The 23,861-nt window shown below is 38.5% G+C and overlaps 1 protein-coding gene across 3 annotated transcripts in view; it reads left to right on the plus strand.

Moving 5' to 3' along the window:
* Nucleotides 1–23,861, plus strand: part of MOB1B (MOB kinase activator 1B) — a 53,586-nt gene that overhangs the window by 12,076 nt on the left and 17,649 nt on the right. The window contains exons 1-3 of one of the 3 annotated variants that reach the window (XM_074228416.1): nucleotides 11,108–11,585; nucleotides 18,134–18,300; nucleotides 22,066–22,180. In XM_074228416.1, the coding sequence (XP_074084517.1) occupies nucleotides 11,428–11,585; nucleotides 18,134–18,300; nucleotides 22,066–22,180 (440 nt within the window). In that variant the 5' untranslated portion in view covers nucleotides 11,108–11,427. Of the gene's footprint in view, nucleotides 1–11,107; nucleotides 11,586–18,133; nucleotides 18,301–22,065; nucleotides 22,181–23,861 lie in introns of those variants that run through there. The other 2 variants (XM_074228417.1, XM_074228418.1) reach the window with 2 other exon arrangements.

Below are 23,861 nucleotides of genomic sequence, written 5' to 3' on the forward strand. Positions count from 1 at the left end.
AACTTAAAAAAAAAGTGGTGAGGCAGCTAGATTGGCAGTGTGGTTTAGAGCCCTTCTCTGGAGGCAGTAAGATCAGGTCTATTTCAAGGGTAACCATGAACATTAATAGATGTATGACTCTGGGAATGGTACTTAATCTCTTTGCCTTCTTTCCTCATCTGTAAAATAAGGGTATAACAGTATCTCCCTTCAGGACGGTTATGAGAATCATCGAAATATTTGTAAGCACTTGGCAGAAGGCTTGGCACCTAGAAGATGCCACATAAATGTGTATTATTCCCTTCCATATATATATGTGTGTATATGTATATCTATATATATGTGTATACACACACACACACACACACACACACATATATATAAATGTTTATGAGCACTTTACGGATATTATCTTATTGGAAGGAGATGCTGTTATCATCCCATTTTTACTTTGTGTTGGCATGACTGCTTGTTGAGGAAGTGGTGTTGATGATGGGGGCTTGCAAAGATGGCTGAGCTTTCTTCAGAATGTGGAATGAATTCTCACACAGCTCTTTGACCCAGAAGGGCAAATTTGCGGCAAAGATTTAAGGTAACAAGTCTCAAAGTAGAGAGGTTTGGACAGCAAAATGGGCTAGATTCCTGAGTTACTCCTGGACCTCAGTGTATTTACATCTCTGAAGGGCTTGAGGTGATTCCCACCATCTCAGCACCAGTTTCTGGGAGAGTTCTGGGTTAAGTTTGGGAAAGAAACTAAAGCATTGTGTGGAAGGAAGCTAAGTCATTTACATTCAGTAGGTCTAGGTACTAGATAACTGTGGGAAGGAAACTGGACATACACAGCACATGTCAGGCCAGCGCAGATAACATTTCCTTCAGCTGTTTGGGCTTGTTGTGGTTCCTGCTTCCTTTTCTGAAGCAACCCTTTCTCTAGTGTTGTCTTAGAACTTTGCCTGAAGTTCTTGTTGCTGGTCTGGAGCTTAGACTCCCATCTCTTCCTTTTGGAACAGCAGTACCACATCGTTTGTTTTGTCATCTTTTATAATCCCTGTCTTTCTCTATGAACTCATAGAAATCATTGTTATGATAGAATCCAATAAACATTAAGTACTTAGTGTGTTCGAATGCCAAACACATGCTTGCCGAAAAGACTTTTATGGGGAACTCACAAGGGGGTCTGAAGAAGAGATACTGGGATGGCTTGAAGGTCTGGCTTAAGAACTCTGCAATTGATTGTGTAGCATGGGAGACCCCAGCCCAGCATGGTACACCCTAATTAGAGGGGGTGTTACACTCTCTGAGTGAGGCAGAGTGGAAGCAGCTCAGAGGGAATGTGAGGTGTGTAAAGTTAGACTAACCACCCCAGGTGTTCACCTGGACTATTTGTATCTGACCTGTGATAGAGCAAGCATCCCCAGCTTGTATCATCTGATCAGCCACAGTTGGACACACCATACTTTGTATGTCTCTAACATAGTGGGGTTGTTTTGGTCTTCGATAATGGACAGGAACCAGCCAGCCTCCTACCATGTACTGCACTAAGTTCAAGGGATATAAATAAGAAAAAGACTGGTCTTGCCCTGTAAGGAGCTTATATTCTAATGAGGGAAGACAGTAGGAAAATGAAAGAGGGGGAGATAATTCCAGAAGAGGAAGGTGATGGTAGAATTGAAATTTTAGCCAAGTGGCAGGTAGCAAATGAAGAGATGATGGGCACTTTGAGCTCTCTTCCAATTCTTGAGCCCATGTCATCTGGTTGGTGGTGAGTTTATCTTGGGGACATATCACCTTTATTAGTTTTCTCTTTTCTCTGGAGCAGAGCTCACTAGGTCAAGTGATTTGACTTCTTCACATCATCCTGCTCTCTCCATTCCAAATATTATTAACTTCTGCACATTAAATAGAAGAAAAATATGGTTGACAGCTCTTTGTCAGCCAAATGTTATTGCCCTATCTGTGGGAAGCGAGCCTCTTTCCCCTAGGTGAGTTTCAGAATCCCCCCAACCCTTTGGTATTACCACAGCTGATTTTGAATGTGAATGGTCAGGATGGTGATTTTATAATCCCACTATTTATTCTCTCTCTTAACCTGTCCCCTTTTTGAAAGGGAGCTCTCTTTGCTGCACATAGCAATCTAGTTTCTCATTGGGTCTTTAGAAGATCACCAGTGCTTTTCATTTCTCCTAGCTAGTTTCCCTCCTGGAATCTTAGTCTCTAGGAATTCTGCCTGTTCTTTCTCTGAATCCTTGGGTGTAGAAGAGAAGCTGGTCCTAGAGTCGTTGGTCCTAGAGCCCCTGCTCTCTAACTTATCCCCTGCATAACTGTGGGTAGGTCGCTTTGGAAGAAAGGAAACAGCATTTATATGATAGTGCCTGTAGATGGTGTCAGCACTATGCTAAGTATTACAAGGATCTCATGCAGCTCTTGCTGCAGCTCTGAGAAATAGGTGTTGCTATTCTCCCCATTTTACAGGAGAGAAAACTTAAAAAAAGATATCACAGCCTTAAGTGACCTGTCCAGGTTCCCCGGGGGTCTGAGACTGAATTTCCTGACTTCAGCCCAAAGCTCCATCTGTTTTGTTATTTAGCTTTTCAGGGTCTCAGTTTTCAAATGAGAGGTTTGTGTTCCCTGAGGTGCCTTCTAGAATATGATGAAATTGTGTCACTCTTCTGACTTTCCTATACTTGTCTACTTCAAAATCTAAAATGAACTGATAACTTCCCCTGTGACCAAAGTTTCTCCTATTTCTACCTCAGCAACCATTTCTTCTTTGAGAATCAGATCTGGAATGGCAGTTTTTTTAACTGGTTCTTCTACATTTTGAATGATGAAATGATTGTTAAGGCATACCAAGCAGTAATGGTAGTTGCTCTGCTTTTAGTAGAGGTAGTTCCAGAGAGATGTCCGTAAATCATATAGCATTGATGTTAACCTCATGGGAGCTTTGTTTTTATTCATTATTATTATTTTGGGTTTTGTTTTTCAAAACAATGGGGTTATGTGACTTGTCCAAAGTTACACGGCTAGGTAATGAAGTGCCTGAGTTTGGATTTGAACTGAGGTCCTTGTGACTCCAGGGCTGGTGCTCTATCCACTGTATCACCTAGCTGCCATTATCACTATAGGAAATTTATTTTTAAAACTTTACCAAGATTTCTCAGTGTGTTGTTTTCCCCTTCTTCCCCAGCTATCTTTTATTGAAAGAAGAAAAATGGTTCAAGAAAAATCACAAACATCAAAAAGGGGGTGATGGTGTGTGGAGGTTTCTACATTTGTATTTCACTTGTGCAAAGAAGTAGTAGGAAAAGCATCATTTCATATCTTGTATTTGGGGTCAGATGTGATCATTATGTTTTTCATAGGAGTGCATTTCAGTTTATTCTTTTTGTTTGTTTTGTTGGTAGACATCTTATTAACTGGTATCATGTCTTCCCCCACTTTTCAGTATTCACCATGTTCATTGTTTCTGTGCTTATAGCATAGTAATGTCTTCCCATTGTTCATGTGATTCAACTTCCCTGGACATGCCTCAATTGGTGGATGTTATTTATTTGTGTGTGTGTGTGTGTGTGTGTGTGTGTGTGTGTGTGTGTGTGTGTCTTAATTTCATTGACTTCTTTGAAGTCAGTAAATATTAGGTAATACATGCTTGCCAACACTTGTTTAACCACATTCCATCCTGGGCCAGGAGCCTGTTATTTCCAAAGCTGTGGCCCTGATTTTCAAGTTCGGTTCTCAGATGCTGACTTTTTCACCAGCTGATCATTTGTGCTGTGTCTACCTTCAGGACAAGCAGGAGATATATTGGAAAATCTAGGGCAAATAAACAAGGTGTTGGTTTCCTGCTCAGGGTTACATTCAGAGTCTTTATCAGAGCTTTCTGGATTTTTCTTACTAAGTTATTTGTGACCATGTGAACCATCAATAATAGTCATCCAGTGTGTCCAGTCTTTGAAGGTTCCCTGTCACAACTTGTACATACTCTCCATACCTCTCTGTGGGTAACTACTCCAGAGATAGTGCCTTAGTGGGAATTTATCAAATGCCCCTGGCCCTTATTGGAGGACTTGCCACTGAACAGGAATAAATGCAGAATACATATGCAGAATCCTCATAGATTGTTATCCCCCCCCTTTTTTTTTTTTGCAAGGCAATGGGGTTAAGTGGCTTTCCCAAGGCCACACGGGTAATTATTAAGTGTCTGAGGCCACACTTGAACTCAGGTACTCCTGACTCCAAGGCCAGTGCTCTATCCATCGCACCACCCAGCCGCCTCCTATTGTCATCCCTATTTGATGTATTGGTTATATTTTTCTGATCCTTTTTTCCCCCCTCATTTTTTGATGGGGGGAAACGGGGGAACAAGACATTGAGAAATCTTGGTGATGTGAAACCAAGATATCAGCAAAATGTCTTTTTAAAAATAAACCCTCTAGGAATACCACCCTTTTCACAGTACAGCTCATTTTTCTTAAGCAAGAGCTTAATATCTTCTGGGTTCCAAGTGTTTAGTGAATTTCTTTCCCCTTTTCACTTGTGTGACTTTATAACCTTCTAATCTCCTTAACTTCAGAACTATTTATTGTTTTCATAATGAAATTAAGTTTTCTTTTTTAAAAAATGATTTTTATTTTTTTCCCAACTGCATGTAGAAATCTTTTTTAAATATTCATTTAGGGGCGTAGTGGATGAAGCACCGGCCCTGGAGTCAGGAGTACCTGGGTTCAAATCCAGTCTCAGACACTTAATAATTACCTAAGTGTGTGGCCTTGGGCAAGCCACTTAACCCCATTTGCCTTGCAAAAACAAAAATATTCATTTAAAAAATTGAGTTGCAAACTCTCTTAATCCCCTCATTCTTTTCCTACCCTGAGATGGTAAGCTATTTAATATTGGTTATACTGAGCAAAACCTGCCTAATATATTTTCATATTAGTCATGTCTTGAACAAAAACACAAACACCTAAACCAAACCAAGAAAAAAAAAGTGAAAGCATTTGCATTTAGATTCTATCAATTTTTTTTGAAGGTGGATAGATAGCATATTTCATCAAAAGTCCTTTAATATTGTCTTAGATCATTGTTGTTGGGAATGACTAAGTCTTTCCAAGTTGATTATTGTACAGTATTATTGTTGTTGTGTGCAATGTTCTCCTGGTTCTGCTAACTTCACTTTGCGTCAGTTCATGTAAGTCTTTCCAGGTTTTCCTGAAATCATTTTGTTCATCAATTCTTACAGAACAATATAGTATTATACATTCATATACCACAACTTGTTCATCCATTCCCTCATTGATGGGCAGCCCTTCAGTTTCTAGTTCTTTTCCCACCACAAAAATAGATACTATTAAGATTTTCCACAAATAGGTCATTTTTTTTCTTTTTTAAAAAACTCTTTGAGATAATAGACCTAGTATTTGAGGATCAAAGGGTATGCATAGTTTTGTAACCCCTTTGGCATAGTTCAAATTATTCTCCACAGAAGTTGGATCAGTTCACAACTCCACTAATAGTGCAAGTGTCCTAGTTTTCCCACATCTCCTCGGGTATCAGTCATTTTCTTTTTCTGTTGTGTTAGCCAATCTGATAGGTGTGAAGTAGTACTTCAGAGTTGGTTTAATTTGCATTTTTCTGTCAGTAGTGATTTAGAGCATTTTTTCATGTTACTTTAGATGACTTTGATTTCTTTGTCTGAAAACTTCTGTTTATCTATTGACCATCTATCAGTTGGGGAATGACTTGCTTTCTTAGAAATTTGACTTGGTTCTCTGTGTAGTTGAGAAATGAGGCCTTTATCAGAAACAGTGACTCTTTACCAGCTTTTCTGTTTTCCTTATGCTCTTGGTTGTATCAGTTTTGTGCAGAACCTTTTCAATTTATTATAATCAAAATTGTTCATTTTACGTCAAGTTAGTGCTAGCTAGCTATCTCGTTTGGTCATAAATTCCTCCCTTCTTCTTAGATCTAACATGTATTCTATTCCTAATTTGCTCATAGTATTGTGCTCTATATTTACATTATGTATCTACTTTAATCTTACCTTGGTATACAGTATAAGATATTAGTCTTTACTTAGTTTCTGCCATAGTTTTCGTTTTCTAGCAGTTTTTGTCAGTGAATTCTTGTCCCAAAAGCTGGGGTCTTTGGGTTTATCAAACACTAGATTATGATGGTCATTCACAATTGAGTCTTGTGTACCATATCTATCCCACTGATTTACTATTCAATTTGGACTTTTTCAAGGCTTGCCCGAGGCCACACGGCTAGGTAATTATTAAGTGTCTTGAGACCGGATTTGAACCCAGGTACTACTGACTTCAAGGCTGGTGCTCTATTCACTGCGCCACCTAGCTGCCCCTTTAGTACTCAGTTTGACCAGTACCACATAGTTTTGATTAGATGGTTTTGATGATTACTGCTTTTAGTATAGTTTTAGATCTAGTATGATTAGACTACCTTCTTTCACATTTATTTTTATTAATTTTCTTTATATTCTTTTAACTGATGAAATGTTATATATATTTTTTTTGGTACTTTGGTATGGTACTGAATAAATTAATTTAGGTAGGTAGAATTGCTGTCTTTATTATATTGACCAAACCTTTCTATGAGCAGTTAATATTTGCCAGTTGTTTATATCTGTCTTTATTTGTCTCAAAAGTGTTTATATTTCCTGGGTTGGTCTTGGCTGGTTAGACTCCCAGGTATTCTCTAATGTCTTAAGTTATTTTAAAAGGTTGGTAACTTAAAAAAAATGCTAATGATTTATGTTGGTTTATTTTATAGCCTTGTTAAAGTTGTTAAGTTTTTTAGTTGATTGTCTGGTATTATCTAAGTATACTGTATTATCATCTGCAAAAGAGTGATTGTTTATTTCTTCATTATCTAGTATAATTCCTTCAATTTCTTTTTCTTCTCTTAATGGTTTAGCTAACATTTCTACTATAATTTTGAATAATGGTACTTTATCCCTGAATTTATTAGGAAAATTTGTTTTATTTGTTTTCCAATTATATACAATGGTAGTTTCAATCTTTTTTTTTGGCAAGGTTTTGAATTTTACAGTTTTTTTCTCCCCTCCCCCTTCCCTTCTTCCTCAACAGAAGGCAATCTGATAGACTTTACATTTGCTCCCATGATACCCATAGATCCAAATTGAATGTATTGAGAGAAGAAACAGATCCAAAAGGAAGAAAACATTAGAGATAGCAAAATTACATAATACATATGACAACTTTTAAGAATTGAAGATAACAATCTATGGTCTTCATTTAAACTCCACAGTTCTTTCTCTGGATACAGATGGTATTCTCCATTACGGATCCCCTAGAATTGTCCCTGATTATGGCATTGATGGAGTGAGTGGGTCCATTAGGCTTGATCATTACCCCATGTTGTTATTAATGACAATAAAAGTTCTTCTGGTTCTGTTCCTCTCACTCTGCATCAATTCATGCAAGTCTTTCCAGGCTTTTCTGAAATCCCATCCCTCATGATTTCTTTTAGAACAATAGTGTTCCATCATGTACGTACACCACAGTTTGTTCAGCCATTCCCCAATTGATAGGCATCCTTTGGGAAAGTTTTTAGTTTGTGCCCATTTTAGATTTTTGATGCTAGTAATTTAGTTTTCTTTTTTTTAATTCAAATTCATCAATAATTATCTATTTTATTGGTTTTTTCATAAAGCCAACTCTTAGTTTATTTATTGGGGACTTTTAATTTATTCTTTTTCTAGTTTTATTTCATTGCAGGCCCAACTCATTGATCTGCTTTTTCCTCTATTTCATTGCTGTAAATATTTAGTGATAAAAATCCTATCAAAACTGTGATGGCTTATCAACTTTGTGTAGAATTTTTTTTGGGGGGGGGTCCCTGATTTTATTGATCTTATTTTTATTTTTTTAGGTTTTTGCAAGGCAAACGGGGTTAAGTAGCTTGCCCAAGGCCACACAGCTAGGTAATTATTAAGTGTCTGAGACCAGATTTGAACCCAGGTACTCCTGACTCCAGGGCTGGTGCTTTATCCACTATGCCACCTAGCCACCCCTTGATTTTATTAAATTTAAAAAAACTTGCACACATATAATTTTATATAGATACATACATATATACACCACACACATATATAATGGACATTCCGAATTGAGTTGTGATTTATAACAGTGTAGAAAATGATGGAGGTATATCCTGTTTGAGCCTTAACTTGTTTTCCTCTTCAGCATCTACAAAATGTTAATCTCATTGAATTTGTGAAAGATATGAGAAGTTGAGTTGCATTATGGGAAAGTATAGGTTAATCAATCAGTTATTTATCTATCACCTGTCTTTTTAGGTATTGTAAAGAAACAACTATTGAAAAGAGTGATTTATTTTCAAATGGGAATAATCAGTTGGAGGAAAAAAGACCCCTTTTTCTTTAGACATATAAAAATCTTTCAAGTAATAGTGGATACTCCCACATAATTATTGTTGTACCTGTGTTGAGTGAATCAACTAAAAACAATCCATCCTGAGCTTGTGTTCTAAAATAAATCATTTGGATATACACATCTGCACTGATCCATTTGGTTATACATAATTAGGTAGACAAGAATGTTGGAAACTTTAGTTATCAAGTCAGAAAATGTTAGGACTGGGAAGGACCTTTGGAACATTTTGTGTAGTTCCTTTATTTTCTAGATTAGGGAACAGGCTCAAAAATATAGGAATAGCTTAAGTCAGAAAATTGAACCAGACTAAAACACAGGTCTCCTTCACTATTAAATGCATTATGTGCACAAGTCTTGCATGATATATAATTTCTTAAATATGAGTTAGTCTTGAGACCTGTGTAAATTCTCCTACACCTTACCCCCCTTGAAGGTGGAGTTGCAAGAGATTATTGAGGGGGGATTATGTAAAAGGCTAATAACATAGATAGCCTAACACAATATGTTGAGTCAGAAAGTCAGAAAAATTATTCTGATATTCTTGAATAAATGAGAAGGGTCAGATAGAGGAAGAAGGGAATTTAAAGAAAGGGTCTACATGTATGTATTCATGTATTCACACACACACAGTTACCTACTTGGGTGCTAAGAATCTAGTGAGACAAGTTAGAAAATATTTGAGGAAGGATTGCTTAATTCATTGATTAATAGAGAGTTGTAGAGCCTGAGAAAGTTGACGTAACTTTGGTCCAGGCCATTCTGGCTTCTTTTATTTGTAAACTTATCTTACCAGTTCTTCCCAGAGCCTCTTGTTTAGGATATGGGGTTGTATCCCTCAGTCGGGTGAGGCTGCTGGTCAGGTTTTATGAAGGAGGTACATGACATTTACCTAAAGGAAGACACATTACTCTTCAGGGACATCTATTATGAGTCACTTGTTTTTGTTTAAGGCTTCTTTAAGAAGTTGGAAAATGATATGTTTTAAAACAAAGTTTTGATAGAATTATAAGGTATGGTTTGAGATGAGAGAGGTGTGTCATCTGCTGTTTACATAAATATTTATGCTTTGGTTAGCTTGATAGAGGTCTTAGTTTGGACTAGTTTTCTTAAGGAAGGTGAAAGAAATATTCCCAGGACACTGGTAGATGGCCCTTTTGAATGTTAAAAGGAGATGTCTGCAGCTAGAATCCCACTGAGAGGCACTTTGAACGTTGCACAGCAGTCAGCAGAAAGATCCACATACAGACACATAGGGACACATACATACATAGACACACTCCCCCACCCCCCTTCTTTTCCTAAATTAAAAGTTGCAAGCATCTAGAGTTTAGAATTCTGCTCTGGAGTTGAACACCTTTTGCTTCCACCTGTCCCCAGCCTATTTCCCCCTCCCCAAGGTTGGAACATTGCCTCAGGAAAATATGCCCTTAGAATTTTTTTAGAGGTATAGTTCCTTGCTTATTAGGTGATGTAGTTTCAAGTAACTGTCTTTGTTTTCAGCTTATAAGTATTCCTGTTTTCCATGGAATTATCCTTGAAATTTCCTTGGAAAAGTCTTCAGGTGACTTTTTTTTTGTTAGCCTACCTAAGAAGACTTGAAGTGAGAATGGGGCTGAGCTCTAAGAGGCTGTGGGAAGGATCCAGGTAGACATTCCAACTCAGAGTAGATTATTGATTTCATTGTTAAAAGTCCTTTATTTCCTGTATTCACTTTGTGGTTTAGTGTCATTGAAATGACCATGAGGCAAAGTAACAGGCAGTAACTAGAAGGAAGATCATCTCCATCTGAACTAATACAAAACTGGATCAGTTATTGTTTTTGAAAATTTCCTTTGCCTGATTTCTGAAGGTTCGTTTGCAGACTAGTTAGTATTTGAGAAGCAACTGCTTAGCTACAGTTTTATATAAATTTTGTATCTTCACTAGCTTCAGGTTTATTTGCTAAATCTTCTTTCCTAAATTCCTTTTTATGTTTCCTTTCTATCCTTGACTATTAAATTTGGGAAGACCTACTCTTGACTTAGAAAATAAATTCTTTTTAACAAGTAACAGACTTCATTTCTTTTTGTTTGAAAGAAAAAATAGGGCAGGCTAGGTGGCGCAGTGGATAAAGCACCAGCCCTGGAGTCAGGAGTACCTGGGTTCAAATCCGGTCTCAGACACTTAATAATTACCTAGCTGTGTGGCCTTGGGCAAGCCACTTAACCCCATTGCCTAGCAACCCCCCCCAAAATAAAATAATGGATTTCATATAGTAGTTTATGATTTTCTTTTCTCCATTGTTTGTGCTGTGAGTCTATATACTATTATTCAGATAAACAGTCTTGCTTTAAGTTCCCTCTTCTCTCTCACTCTTAAAATGCTCATCATATACCATTATAGTTGGCAAGTTAGCTACTGTTTCCTTTGTTAATTTATGTGATTCTCAGTCCCAGATCCCTCTATTAAATCCCTGTCTTTTATTTTATTTTATTTTTTTAGGTTTTTGCAAGGCAAATGGGGTTAAGTGCCTTGTCCAAGGCCACACAGCTAGGTAATTATTAAGTGTCTGAGACCGGATTTGAACCCAGGTACTCCTGACTCCAGGGCTGGTGCTTTATCCGCTGTGCCACTTAGCCACCCCTAAACCCCTGTCTTGACATGGTTCTTAAAGCTTATTTCCACTGAATATTAACTCTGGTAACTCCTATCAAGTTGTAAAGGCCTTGACAATTATAGGGCTTGACTTCTGAAGACCAGCTAACTAAAATTCAAAAAGGCTTATGGTCAGAGGATGGGTCCCATGTATGGCCCCAGGGATTGGATAGACTTGAGATCTGAATTGTGAAAGGATTACACCAGTGAAAAAAATCACTAACAGTAGGGAGGTAAAAATCCTGAATGCCCTTTGTTGGGAAGACCTGACTTTAAATCTGGCCTCAGATGCTGGTTGTATGGCCCTGGGCAAGTCACTTAGCCTCTGTTAATCTCAGTTTCCTCATCTATAAAATAGAATAACAGCACCTGCCTTGGAGCAATGTTGGGAAAATCTGATGAGACAATATTTGTAAAGCCCATCCCCCAGTGCCTGGAACCCACTGACTTAGTGAGGAGATCTCAGAGCAAAGAAGAGATGATAATGCTCTTCACTAGAATGATCCGACCAAAGGTGGTTATGAAGATTACTGATAAAAGGTAGGAAGAACAGTTCTGTTCCCCTTTCTCCCTTGTGAGTGTGTCTACAACAGTAGGATTCAGCAATCTGTCACTCCAGTTCAGTTTAACCATCATTTCTCAAGCCTTTCCTTTGTATAAGGCCCTGTTGAGATAAGTGGACTCTGGCTCCCCTCCATCCCCATCCTTGTTTGAATTGTATTTAATCAGACTTTGAAAAATCTAAGGGGAGACTTCTGGCCAAGATAGCCAATGGAATGGAGGTAAAAAAATGAAAAATGGCAACAGATGATGAATGATGGAGAAAGCCGGTGAAATGTCACTTCATCTCCAGAACTGAACAAAGTCAAACCAGAAACCCACAAACAGTAGAATGCTCTGGCAGGACTGTATCTGAGGCAGAAGAGCAGAGCCCACAAACAAGCCCAGAGAAATGGAGGCCCTGTGAAATTATGTGTCCTGCCTAACATCGCATTCCAAGGCACATCCATCACCAGATTTTATGTATTGTGTTCAGTGGACCTTGTACTTACATGAAAACCTTAGCAGTGTCTAGGAAGTTCATTTTCCTTTTCCAGATTTATAACATTTCATCAGTGCTCCAAGGCTGCTGGCTTCTCCGTGTGCTTATTGCTCAGTGGGAATAAAGAGCTGAGGGAGGATTGGGGAGGCGTTGGCAGATATTGAATATAAAAATAGCTAGTTCCTGCTCTTCAGTGGCCTGTAATCTAAGAAAAGAGATATAGACAAAGGGTAGACAGTATACACAAGAAACAGTTCAGAGGAGTACAAAGATCTGTATACAACATCCAAGAGTGTTATATTTGTATCTGAAACAAAAGCTGCTCTATACATAGCTCTGCAAAAAAGTTCTTATTCAAGAAAAGCAATAATAGAGAAGATTTTTAAAATCTTCTACAGATATGGCAATGTAATTAAATCATTTAGACTGCTGTTTCTCCATGGGTCATACCATCGGAAAGGAGTGTGACCATATAGTAAATTTAATGGAGAATCCTTAATGTGGACTAGGAATCCTGGAAATGGAAAGTTTGGTGATAAAAGGGTAAAAAAAAAATCCTTGAAAATAATTTCACTGTTTCCTATGTGACACATTGACCTTGAAAACTGCCTTGGAGCTGTAGGATTAGTAATGAAGAAAGCAGCATTGAAATATTTTAAAAACACAGAGATGGAAGTTAAAGGGACAAATTCAAGTAGGACAATTTTCATACTATTGTATTAAATTTAATATCCAATTTAAAAAACTATTGTAGTTCAGTTTATCTTCTAGTCTTTGTGTACAGAAACAATTATATTTGACATTTAATTTCTAAATAAAAGTTTAAAAACATAAAGTAAGATGCAGCACTTGCTTTACAGCAGATTTTAATTTAAAGCTGATAGGAGAGATGGCATGTTTCTGAATAGCTCTGACATGACTTGGACTATCTCAAGTGCAAAATCAAGGTTCAAACCAAGTGCTCCAGACAATTTGAGGGAGCATTTGAGTGGGGCATTGGGATGGGGGAAGGGAGGAAAAGAAGGGGGGTGGCTTGAAGACAGGAAAGAAAGAGACAGAACCAGCTTGTGGAGACCTCAGTGATAGTTGGAATTCAGATGCGGATGTGATCACAGAAATGGACACAAACATGGAATGGGGTGGCAGACAAGTGTTAGGGGGTCTATCCATTGTTGAAATGACAGGAGAATGAAGGAGAAACTACCGAGCTGAGTTGGTGAGGGAAGGAGAACTTTGTGGAAACCAAGGGAAAAGATGGAGATTAGCAGTGTCAGAAGTTTCAGAAGTCAAAAGAAGGTGAGGACTAAAAAATGGTTTCTATGTATTTTGATGGAGATGGATTTTGGTGACTTTGGAGGACAAAGTCTCTTCTCTTTTCTACATATTTTTCATATTCTCCAGCATTTGAAATGAGGAGGTTGGGTTAGAGAATCTCTTTGGTCATTGAGTTGTAAGATTTCTTGGGAGCTATTAAGAGAGAGGACTACATACAAACTCAAGCAAGTGTTTATGCATTTAGTGTTTAGTGTGCTTAAATATGGACCACATGTTTGGTTTTGAGATGCCTTTTTCTAAAATTACAGTACTTGCCATGTAACAGAAAATCAGCTAAGTCTACCAAGTGACCATGTGTGACAGCATATGAAACATCCTGTACTCATAATATCCTCTTCTGTGTTTCTTTATCAGCTCTTTGGGACCAATCTCAGTTGTTAGAAATTAGTCTTCATTTGACTACTGTTTTTATTTATGTTATCTTGCAACTCCTCCCTTTGTTTCAAATCCTCCCTTTGTTTACTCCCTTTGTTTATACATAAAAGTCTTTCCAAATCTCTCTGAATTGCTTATTCAAAGTACTATTCCAGTATATCTGTAGATTACAACTTGTATAACCATTTATTTCCCAGGGATTTGGGAATACATTTTGATTTTTGTTCTTTTTTGCTGTCACTAAAAGTGTTGTTAGAACTTCTTTGTTATCTTTGTATGGCACAGGGGCTGGCATGGTGTCAACCCTTAACTCTCTTAAAGCTCTCTCTTCTGGAGCTAAGACTGGCTCTGGAGCTAGGGCTGTCTTCACCATTTTGCCTCCACCCATGCTATTCATCAGGTTGGGGTGGTTCCTCAAGAGAGGTGGACCCTGGGATTTGGTATGGGAGAAATACACTTCTACACTTAAAATTCATGGTTCATTTATACAAATGTTTCTCAGTAATATCTTTAACTTTTATACATGAAACGTTTATTACATGACAAAGGAAAAGTAATACATAGCTTTCAACTGATAAACTTGGTTCACACTCACTAAGAACATGGGATACTGTGGGGAGGAAGCCTAACCACAAACTAGCAGTTGAGGCACGTAAGTAGGGACACTGTTTTACAACTGGCCATGCTGGCCTTAAGTCTTTTTACTACAATCTTTGTTCTTTTTAGGAATAATCTGCAGCTTGAATTAATTACCTGCTACTCTTTGACCATTGATGCAGTGTTTATTTTATTAATGGCAATGGGGTTAAGTGACTCACCCAGAGTCACACAGCTAGGCAATTATTAAGTGTATGAGGCGGGATTTGAGCTTAGGTACTCCCAATTCAGGGCCAGTGCTCTATCCACTGCACTACCTAGCTGCCCCCCATTGATGCAGTGTTAATTGACCTGGTATCTTCAGAACTTCTAGGTTTCCTCTCTTGACTAGGCTCAGAGGCATTGATGAAATGCTTGTTGAGCTTGAGTATTTGTGTGTGTGTGTGTGTGTGTGTGTGTGTGTGTGTGTGTGTATGTCCTGTAGGTTGGATATCAGACATTTTATCAAAGATTGTTGATATACATTACTTATTAGAAAAATGCAAATTAAAGCTTCTCTGAGGTACTCCCTCACACCCCTCAGACTGGCCAATATGACCAGAAAGGATAATGATCATTGTTGGAAGGGTTGTGGGAAATCTGGGACACTATTACATTGTTGGTGTTGCTGTGAACTCATCTAACCTTTCTGGGGAGTAATTTGGAACTATACCCAAAGGACAACAAAAATGTGCATACCCTTTGATCCAGCAAAACCACTACTGGGTCTGTACCCTGAAGAGATGATGAAAAAGGGTAAAAACATCACTTGTACAAAAATATTCATAGCAGCCCTGTTTGTGATGCCAAAGAATTGGAAATCAAGTAAATGCCTTTCAATTGGGGAATAGTTTAGCAAACTATGGTATTATGTATGTCATGGAACACTATTGTTCTATTAGAAACCAGGAAGGACGGGAATTCAGGGAGGTTTGGAGGGATTTGCATGAACTGTGATGCTGAGTGAGATGAGTACAGAACCAGAAGAACACTTCACCCTAACAGCAACATGGGGGTGATGATCAACCTTGATGGCCTTGCTCATTCCATCAGTGCAACAATCAGGGACAGTTTGGGGGCCATCTGCAATGGAGAATACCATCTGTATCCAGAGAAAGAACTGTGGAGTTTGAACAAAGACCAAGGACTATTACCTTTAATGTAGAAAAAAAAGCACTTAGCTTTAAAGTTTTGCTTTTTAAATTTCATCCCTTCCTCCCTCCTTCTGAGACAGTAAGCAATCAGGCATAGGTTATGATGAAAATATGTAAAACATTTTCTTATTAGTCATTTTGTATAAGAAGACTTGAATAAAAGAAAAAGAGTGGAAAAATAGTCAACTTCATTCTAAATTCACTATTGGCTCTTTCTCAGGAAGCACATAGGGGTAGTGGATAGAGCACTGGTCCTGGAGTCAGGAGGACCTGAGTACAAATCCAGTCTCAGACACTTCATAATTGCCTAGGTGTGTAGCCATGGGCAAGCCACTTACCTCCATTGCCTGGCAAAAACCTAAAAAACAAACAATCAGGAAGCATGTAGTAAGCTTTATCATAAGTTCTTTGAGATTGACTTGGGATATTGTATTGCTGAGAATAAGTCAGTCATGAGTAATTAATATTTTTAATAGTTCCTGGGTTTGCCTTGACAGGGGATTTCCAAGAATTTTATATTGTCTACAATTATTGTAAATGGAATTTCTTTCTACCTCTTGCTGGTGGTGAATGAACATTTCTAAGCAGATGATTCTCTCATCCTTTTTATCCAACTCAAACCTCTCCTTGCCTCTCCAGTTTCTGGAACATTCTGAACCAGCTGTCTAATAGTCATCTTAAATTCATTATGCCCCAAACTGAATCCATTCTTATCCCCAGACCCTCCCTCCTCTTGACTTTTCTATCATTGTCCTCCCAAACTCACACACTCTCAATCTAGAAGTTATTTTCAACTGCACCCCTCCCCAAGATGCTTTCAACTGCCAAGTCTTGTCCTCTTATACCATCTATTATATATCCTTGTCTCTCTTTCGACACTAATCTTCTCAAGCACAGACCTCATCCCTGGACTGTGATGGCAGCCTGCGCAGGAGCACACTGATGCCCCTGCCCCAATGGCTCCCTCTCATGCCCATGATCAATTATAACATTCTTGGTGTGGCTTTTATGTCCCGTGCTACCTTTCCAGGCTTCTTCCAGCTTGGTCCCCTCCCCGGCCTTCTCTCCCTCCTCATCTGCAACTACTGGTTGCCCTTATTTCTCAGCCACATTTCCTCCTTCATGTTGTTATTTATGCTTGTGAATACGTAATCCAGAGTGATTAAAATGGTTTTTTATTAAGAGACATCTTAATAAAAAGGGACACCTCTCTATGTGTGTGGGGGGAGTGAGGAATCCCAGAAATGTTAGCTCTTTTATGCACTTTGAAAGGCTTTGATCCTGCCCCTACTTGCTAATCATTGGCTGGGGTCACAATCTAATTGATACATGATTTCCCGACTCTGCTCATTATACTAAAGCAAGAGCAAGTACGGCCACCTCCTTGAGCACTCACCAAGGAGGAGAATTTAGAACTAGAGAGTGTACCTGGCCTAATCTTAGGTTTTGATTAGATTGAGCCTGAGTCTTTTGTCTTAACTGCCCATAGGTAACAATGTAGGCAGACCCCAGTCTTTGTAATGTAAACTAACAATTCTCCCATCACTTTCTTGTGGAACCCCAAAACCCCCATATTCCTCACAATGCAATCTCCAGTTTATCTTGTATGTAACTTGTTTGTATGTGAGTGCCTAAAAGCAGGGACTTTTTTGTTTTTTTTCGGTGTCCTCCCCAGCACTTAACACAGAGCTGGCACACCAGGCTTTTTTTGTATGTTTGTTTGCAAGGCAAATGGGGTTGTGACTTGCCCAAGGTCACACAGCTAGGTAATTATTAAGTGTCTGAGGTCAGATTTGAACTCAGGTCCTCCTGACTCCAGGGCCGGTGGTGCTCTATCCACTGCACCACCTAGCCTCTCCTATCATTTATTTTTAATATGCACAAGGCAGTGAGGTTTATTAATGGTTTTGTAAAACTCCGTAATTAAAAGCTACTTAAAGGAATCATGGAGTAAGTTGAAGCCTAGTGTTTAGTTATGAATGCATTTTCAGTGGTATGCTATCTCTATCATTGGATTGCCACTATTTGCTAAGACATTTGTATCTGGGGGCCGGGGCAGCTAGGTGGCACAGTGGATAGAGCACCGACCCTGGAGTCAGGAGTACCTGAGTGCAAATCCGGCCTCAGACACTTAATAATTACCTAGCTGTGTGGCCTTGGACATGTCACTGACTTGCTTTGAATAAATACAATTAAACAATAATAAAAAAAAGTTTGTATCTGGGCAGCTCATTATTAATTTTAACAGCTGGCAAATGCTCAAAGTATTTGTTGGTAGCTACCTTGTTTCCAGTTCTGGTGCCTGCTAGGGTCTTGGAATAAAGAGAGAAAAATGAAATTGGTCTTCAAGGAGCTTCCAGGATGGGATCCCCTGTACAGGGGGATGGGGATATGAAGTCACTAAAGTGGTAGACTGATACTCCCCATGCCTTTCAGGCTTGCCTGAGTATTAGGAAGCATCTGTTGTGCCAGTCAAAATATATCAATAAGGGTAAAAAATGCTCTGTCTAAAATACTGAAAGTAACTTTTATTTTCCTACTTGTAGTGGTAGTCGCTCCTCCAAAACTTTTAAGCCAAAGAAGAACATTCCAGAGGGTTCTCACCAGTATGAGCTCCTGAAACATGCGGAAGCCACCCTTGGAAGCGGCAACCTGCGCACGGCTGTTATGCTTCCTGAAGGGGAAGACTTAAATGAGTGGGTTGCAGTGAACAGTAAGTAGAGGCTCTCATCTCCCACTCTTGAATTCATTGTTGTGAACATGTGGCTTTGCACTTTAATAGGATTTTGTCCTGATGAAGTGTTTAACAACAGATGCCTCAGGTTTCTTATCTGCTGCACAATAGTGGCCTTTGTTGTCTGAAAGTGAAATTAGAGAACCATGTTATAAGAATGAATTATAGACTTCCAGTGGTAAATTTTAGCTCTTTGTGAAAAATGATTTTTTTAAGTATAGAGTGATGTTTTTGGTGAATGGACATGAGAAAAGGATAGTGATGTGAGGGGGTTGAATTTATAGAGGTTTCTTAAGATTTCATGAAGGAATTGATTTTCTTTTTACTTCAAAGAAATGTGTATCAGCCTTGTCACAATAAAATGCAATCTGACTAAAGGAGTGACCTGAATGAACCAGTCTCCAAATTAGAGAAGCACTGTAACATGCTTTTATTGCTGATTATGATTTGAATGAAGCAAGGAAGTCTGTTGACAGTGTTGTTGTGCATTGAGAGTTTGTGGGAACTACAGACTTCATTAGGAGATGTTAGAGTAAATGAAATGGAATTTATAACTAAATTCCCTTGATTGGAATTAGAAAAGATTTGTATCTATGACTTCCTTACCTTAGGTGAGAAGTTCCATTAAAAATGGTCTTTTTAAGGTTTCCTTTTTTAAGGTGATACATGAGTTTCCTTTCCCTTTGAAAGGAACCAGGATAGAGTAGAATTCTTGTTTACATTTAACACATGTATTGTAGGCCAACTATGCTCAGACCCCTGAGTGAGGTGCTAGGGAGAATACTAGAGTTTAATAAGGAAGCGCTCCTAGGCCACTAGACTAGTGCAGCACATAGACACAAAAGATGTGCCCCCTGATAGGAGAAAAATGAAAGATAAATGCTTTGCTCAGTCCCAGAGGGAAGGGGAAGGTTTGTTCCATCCTAGTGGGTGATCAGGGAAAGAGAAACTTTGTCATTGTCATTCAATCTGGACCTGAAAGGAGAGTTGACCATTTTCACAGGTGAGTTTCTGTACCATATTCTGAGTAGAGAACCAAAGTCTCTAAGGTGGAGTTATCTGTGGAAGAGAAGTTATCAGAGGTATTTGTGGAAGGGGAGAATATAAAATAAATCAGGAAAGCTAAGATGAAGCCAGATTGGGAATGCTAGATTTTGGAATCTATGAATGCTAGACTTAGACAGTTGAACTTGATTAAATATTCATTGAAGTGTTTAAGCCAAAGAGTAGGCCTGTTTTGCCCTGTGTACAAATTAAGATAAATCCTGATAGAGTGTACTCTAAAAGAATAATTGGAGGCTGAAGACTGGTTAGGAGATCACTGAGAAAGTTCATGAAGTGGGAATAAAAAAGAAGGAATGGGTTGGAAAAGCAATGTGGAAATTTTATTAGGTATGATTTAAAAATTGATTGTGAATAGGGGATGAGGGAAGAAAAAAAGTTTAAAAATTAAAACATTAAGATTGGATATGAGTCATTAGGTAATTTTAAATGCTGATCTGAAGTTCTTCAAAAATGTCAGCCTGAACATAGAGAAGATAAAATTGTGGGGATAAATGAGACAATCAGGACAGATGAGAATAGACTGAACATGCAATATTAAGGACTGGGAAAGGAAAGGAGATCGTTTAGCAGTTGGAAAAAAAAATCAATAAGATGTAATCTCATAACCCATGGATAAGGAAACATTGAAAAGAGCAGTGTGGTCACAAAGAATACAACAACTGGAGAAAATTCAAGAAAGAGGACTGAGCAAGAGTCATTGAAGGTGGATTTGATGACAAGGCAGCTCCAGGTCAGTAGTGTCCTTTGAAAAAACAATTCAGTAGCATGGTGGGGTTGGCATCCAGACTGCAGAGGAGTGAAGTGGGAGGAAGAAATAGATGTTGGTCAGTAAAAGGAGGAACCAGAGGAGACCATGGCTTGGTGCCAGTGAATTGGCAAGGATTGTAGTTGTCTTTGTGAGTGAGGAGAAATGATTCTGAGACAGGAAAGGAGGCACTGAGAATAGGTCAAGTGATTCAGAAGTTCTGAGCTCTACAGGAGGAGAATTAAGAGAAGTCCTGGCAGATGGACTTCATCTGTTCAGAAAGCACATCTAGATTTTCTGCTTGGGAGAGTGAGCTGGAGGCAGAATAAGGGACTGGAAGAGGGAGACTTTTTTTTTTTTTTGCAAGGCAGTGGGGTTAAGGGGCTTGCCCAAGGCCACACAGCTAGGTAATTGTTAAGTGTCTGAGGCTGGACTTGAACTCAGGTACTCCTGACTCCAAGGCCAGTGCCCTATCCACTGAGCCACCTAGCCACCCCTGGAAGAGGGAGACTTTACAGATCACTACAGACTGTAGCGATTTTCAGGTGACGAAGTGAAGATGGGGGAAGTGAAATCATTTGCCAAAATCAAATATAGAAGTTAGCAACAGAGGGATCTCTCTGGATTGATTCTTAGTGTTCTTTTCAAACTTCAAAAGAGTCTCAGTGTTGGTCTTAGGGGTTGAGGTAGGAAACAAATGAGCCTGGAATAGCTTTGTTGAATAGCATTGAGGGGTTGAGGGAAATGAAAAAACATTGATAATCCAGGTGGTTAGTTGGGATGTTCACAGAGTGCCTCTATCTAGTGTATGCGTTGGACTTACTGGTCACTATAGTATCTTGTAATGTGATTCTGTGATCTTGTGATCTACGATCTTGTTCATTTGGAAGTTGCCTCCTTCCATGGCACAGTAGATAGATAACTGACCTTGAGGTTTCAGACACTTATTAGTTGTTGTGTAAACCTGGACAAATCACTTAACTCTGTTTGTCTTAGTTTCCTCATCTGTAAAAAATCAACTTGAGAGGGAAATAGCAAAGTACTTCACTATCTTTGCCAAGAAAATCCTAAATGGGGCCAATGAAAAGTCCACACAAATAAAAGTCTGAATAATAATAATAATAATAACAATAATTCCCCTGTCATGAATCACAGTGTACCTGGATCTTCCTGGCACCACTCTTTGATCTCTTTTTAAAAATTTTTTTTTGTAAGGCAAAGGGGGTTAAGTCCCCAAGGTCACCCAGATAGATAATTATTAAGTTATCTAAGGCTGGTTTTGAACTCAGGGCCTCTTGACTCCAGGGCTGCTGGTGCTTTATCCACTTGCAATCTAACTGCCCCTGATATCACTCTTGTTTCTGTGTTCCCCTTGGGGAGTGTGATGGAGGCCTTCTTTGTTTCTCCTCACCTGAGAAATGTAGATGTCTTATTCCTTACTAGTGCTCTTTCAGTAGATAAAATTAGCAAGCCCATCTTTAAAAATGATCTTAGTGTATTCTGTACTTGAACTTCTTAAAAATCAAAATATGTGGATGAATTGTGTCTTTTGAAAAGGATGACATATTGGGAAAATTATTTTGTTTTTTTGAAAGTGTTGCCATTTTATTGCAGAAAACTTTTATGAAACAATTACGTAAACCCACAAAAATAATAAAAGGATTCACTAACTTTTACCTTGAAGAGCGACAAACAACTGACTCTGTAGCCCTGACAATAGCAGACATTCCAGAATTTACATAAAACTATATAAAACCACTTACAGCTTTATTTCAGACTAGGATGGATGTATCATCTGGGTTACTATTTCCATCTTCATTTTATTTCATAAATCTGAGGGGGAAACCCATTTGACAGTTAAGGAAAACAAAAGATATTGGGTTGAATGTAATTTTATTTTAATTTAACAATAATTCTGTTCATTTCATTTCCATGAATATTGGAATATTTTGCAGCTGTGGATTTCTTCAACCAGATCAATATGCTTTATGGGACCATTACAGACTTCTGTACTGAGGAGAGCTGCCCTGTGATGTCAGCTGGTCCAAAGTAAGAGATTTCTGATCATTACTTGTTGCACATTTTCTCTTTATTTCATTATCTTTGGGAGAGAGGGGAAACAACTTAAACATCTAGGCAAAAAGAAACACTTAAATACATGTGAATTTTCCTAATCATGTTCATCTACTACTCTAAATCTTGCTGTGACTTTAAACTCCTTAATCTGCATTCAAGGGCCTTCATGTCTCACCCTGGCCTAAACCTGCCTTTCCAACTTTGTCTCCTATGGTGGTATGGGGTAGGGTGGGGTGTGCTGTGACCTCTGGGTACCCCGCTCCCTCATCTGTGAGATGTTGACTTTGGACATGGTGACTTCTGAGTTTGGTTTGGTTTCAGTGATCCTGTGCTCTCTTTTCATCGCTCTGTGCCTTGGGTATTCTTTGAACTTGCCCTGGGGACTTTGCTTCCTTTGGTTTTTTGAGAAGGGCCACAGACTGGGGAAGGAAGGAAGATTGGAAGATGCTATCCTGGGGTTTTATGAGATGAAGAGAATGACAGAAGATGCTTATGTCAAATATTCTCCATTTTTTTCAGTAAAGTAAGAAGCAAAAATCTCCGGTTTGGGAGACAAGTGCAAGAAGACTAAGAAGGGAGAATTTGGGGAGTGTAAGAGAGGATTGATAAGGGAGGAATAAAAGACTGCCTAGGGGCAGTGAGGACCCTGCAGAGGATCAATGACAGGCATTGACTTAAACCAGTAGTAATGCATTCATCAGATTTGCCTGTATGTGATTTTTGACCATAAAAGAAAAATTTCCCTTCTTGGTAAATCTCTGCATGGAGTGTCACCAGAAATTACCCTAAGTTCAGAGGACCTATCCTTAAAGTGTCCAAATTGTTGCACCTCTTGGAATTCAGTTTGCTCAATTATGAAACAATAGAGTTGGTTGGATAGAGTAGGTAAAGTGTTCTCCCTCACTCCCTACAGATTGGCATCTCTGTGTGGCTCATCTTGGAGGCTAAGAAAAGGGAAGGAATAATTTTTGTCCATGGTTAAGCAAGGTCAGACTTGAACCCAGCTTTTCCTGCCACTTAAATATAGTCAAACATATTGTTTGAAGAACTGAGAAGACCTTGCATAAAGCCATTTGCCTTAAAGAAATGTAATTCACAACAATGAATTTGTTTTCTGTCCCTTTCCAAGCCTGTCTCAAATTTTGATTTCTTGGTTTTGCTTTTTTTATGGAGTAGTTCATTATTTTAGTTATGTCTTCTATATTCTTTTTTATTACAGTTAAATTAAGAAGCCATCAATAAGATTCCACTTAATTTGAAGAAACCAACTATCCATTTTATTGTAGTGACTAAATGAGACTTACTGGTTCATTATTATTGTTTCTGAGGCATTTTGATATTTATAAATTAAAATATTATAGTTTCCCTCCCTCATTTTCCCCCCTCTGCCCTATAAGGAAATTTATCATGGAATATCTCTTTGGGAGTAAAATAGAAAAGACATAAAGTTGGATTTCAGCAGGCAACTCTACTAGAAAGTTTTCCTTCCTGTTCCTTTTTCATTTCAAATGCAAAGGCAGGTATTTTGTATGATGTACAAGGAACCGTCTTATCTTGGATGTTGAACTTCTCAAGGGCCATAATTCTTATAGTGCAATTATGTCTCATAGAAAAGATATTAGATGTACATAGGAAATCAAGTGAATACTTTGGC

Source organism: Macrotis lagotis, chromosome 3, assembly GCF_037893015.1.
Source record: "Macrotis lagotis isolate mMagLag1 chromosome 3, bilby.v1.9.chrom.fasta, whole genome shotgun sequence".
NCBI lineage: Eukaryota > Metazoa > Chordata > Mammalia > Peramelemorphia > Peramelidae > Macrotis > Macrotis lagotis.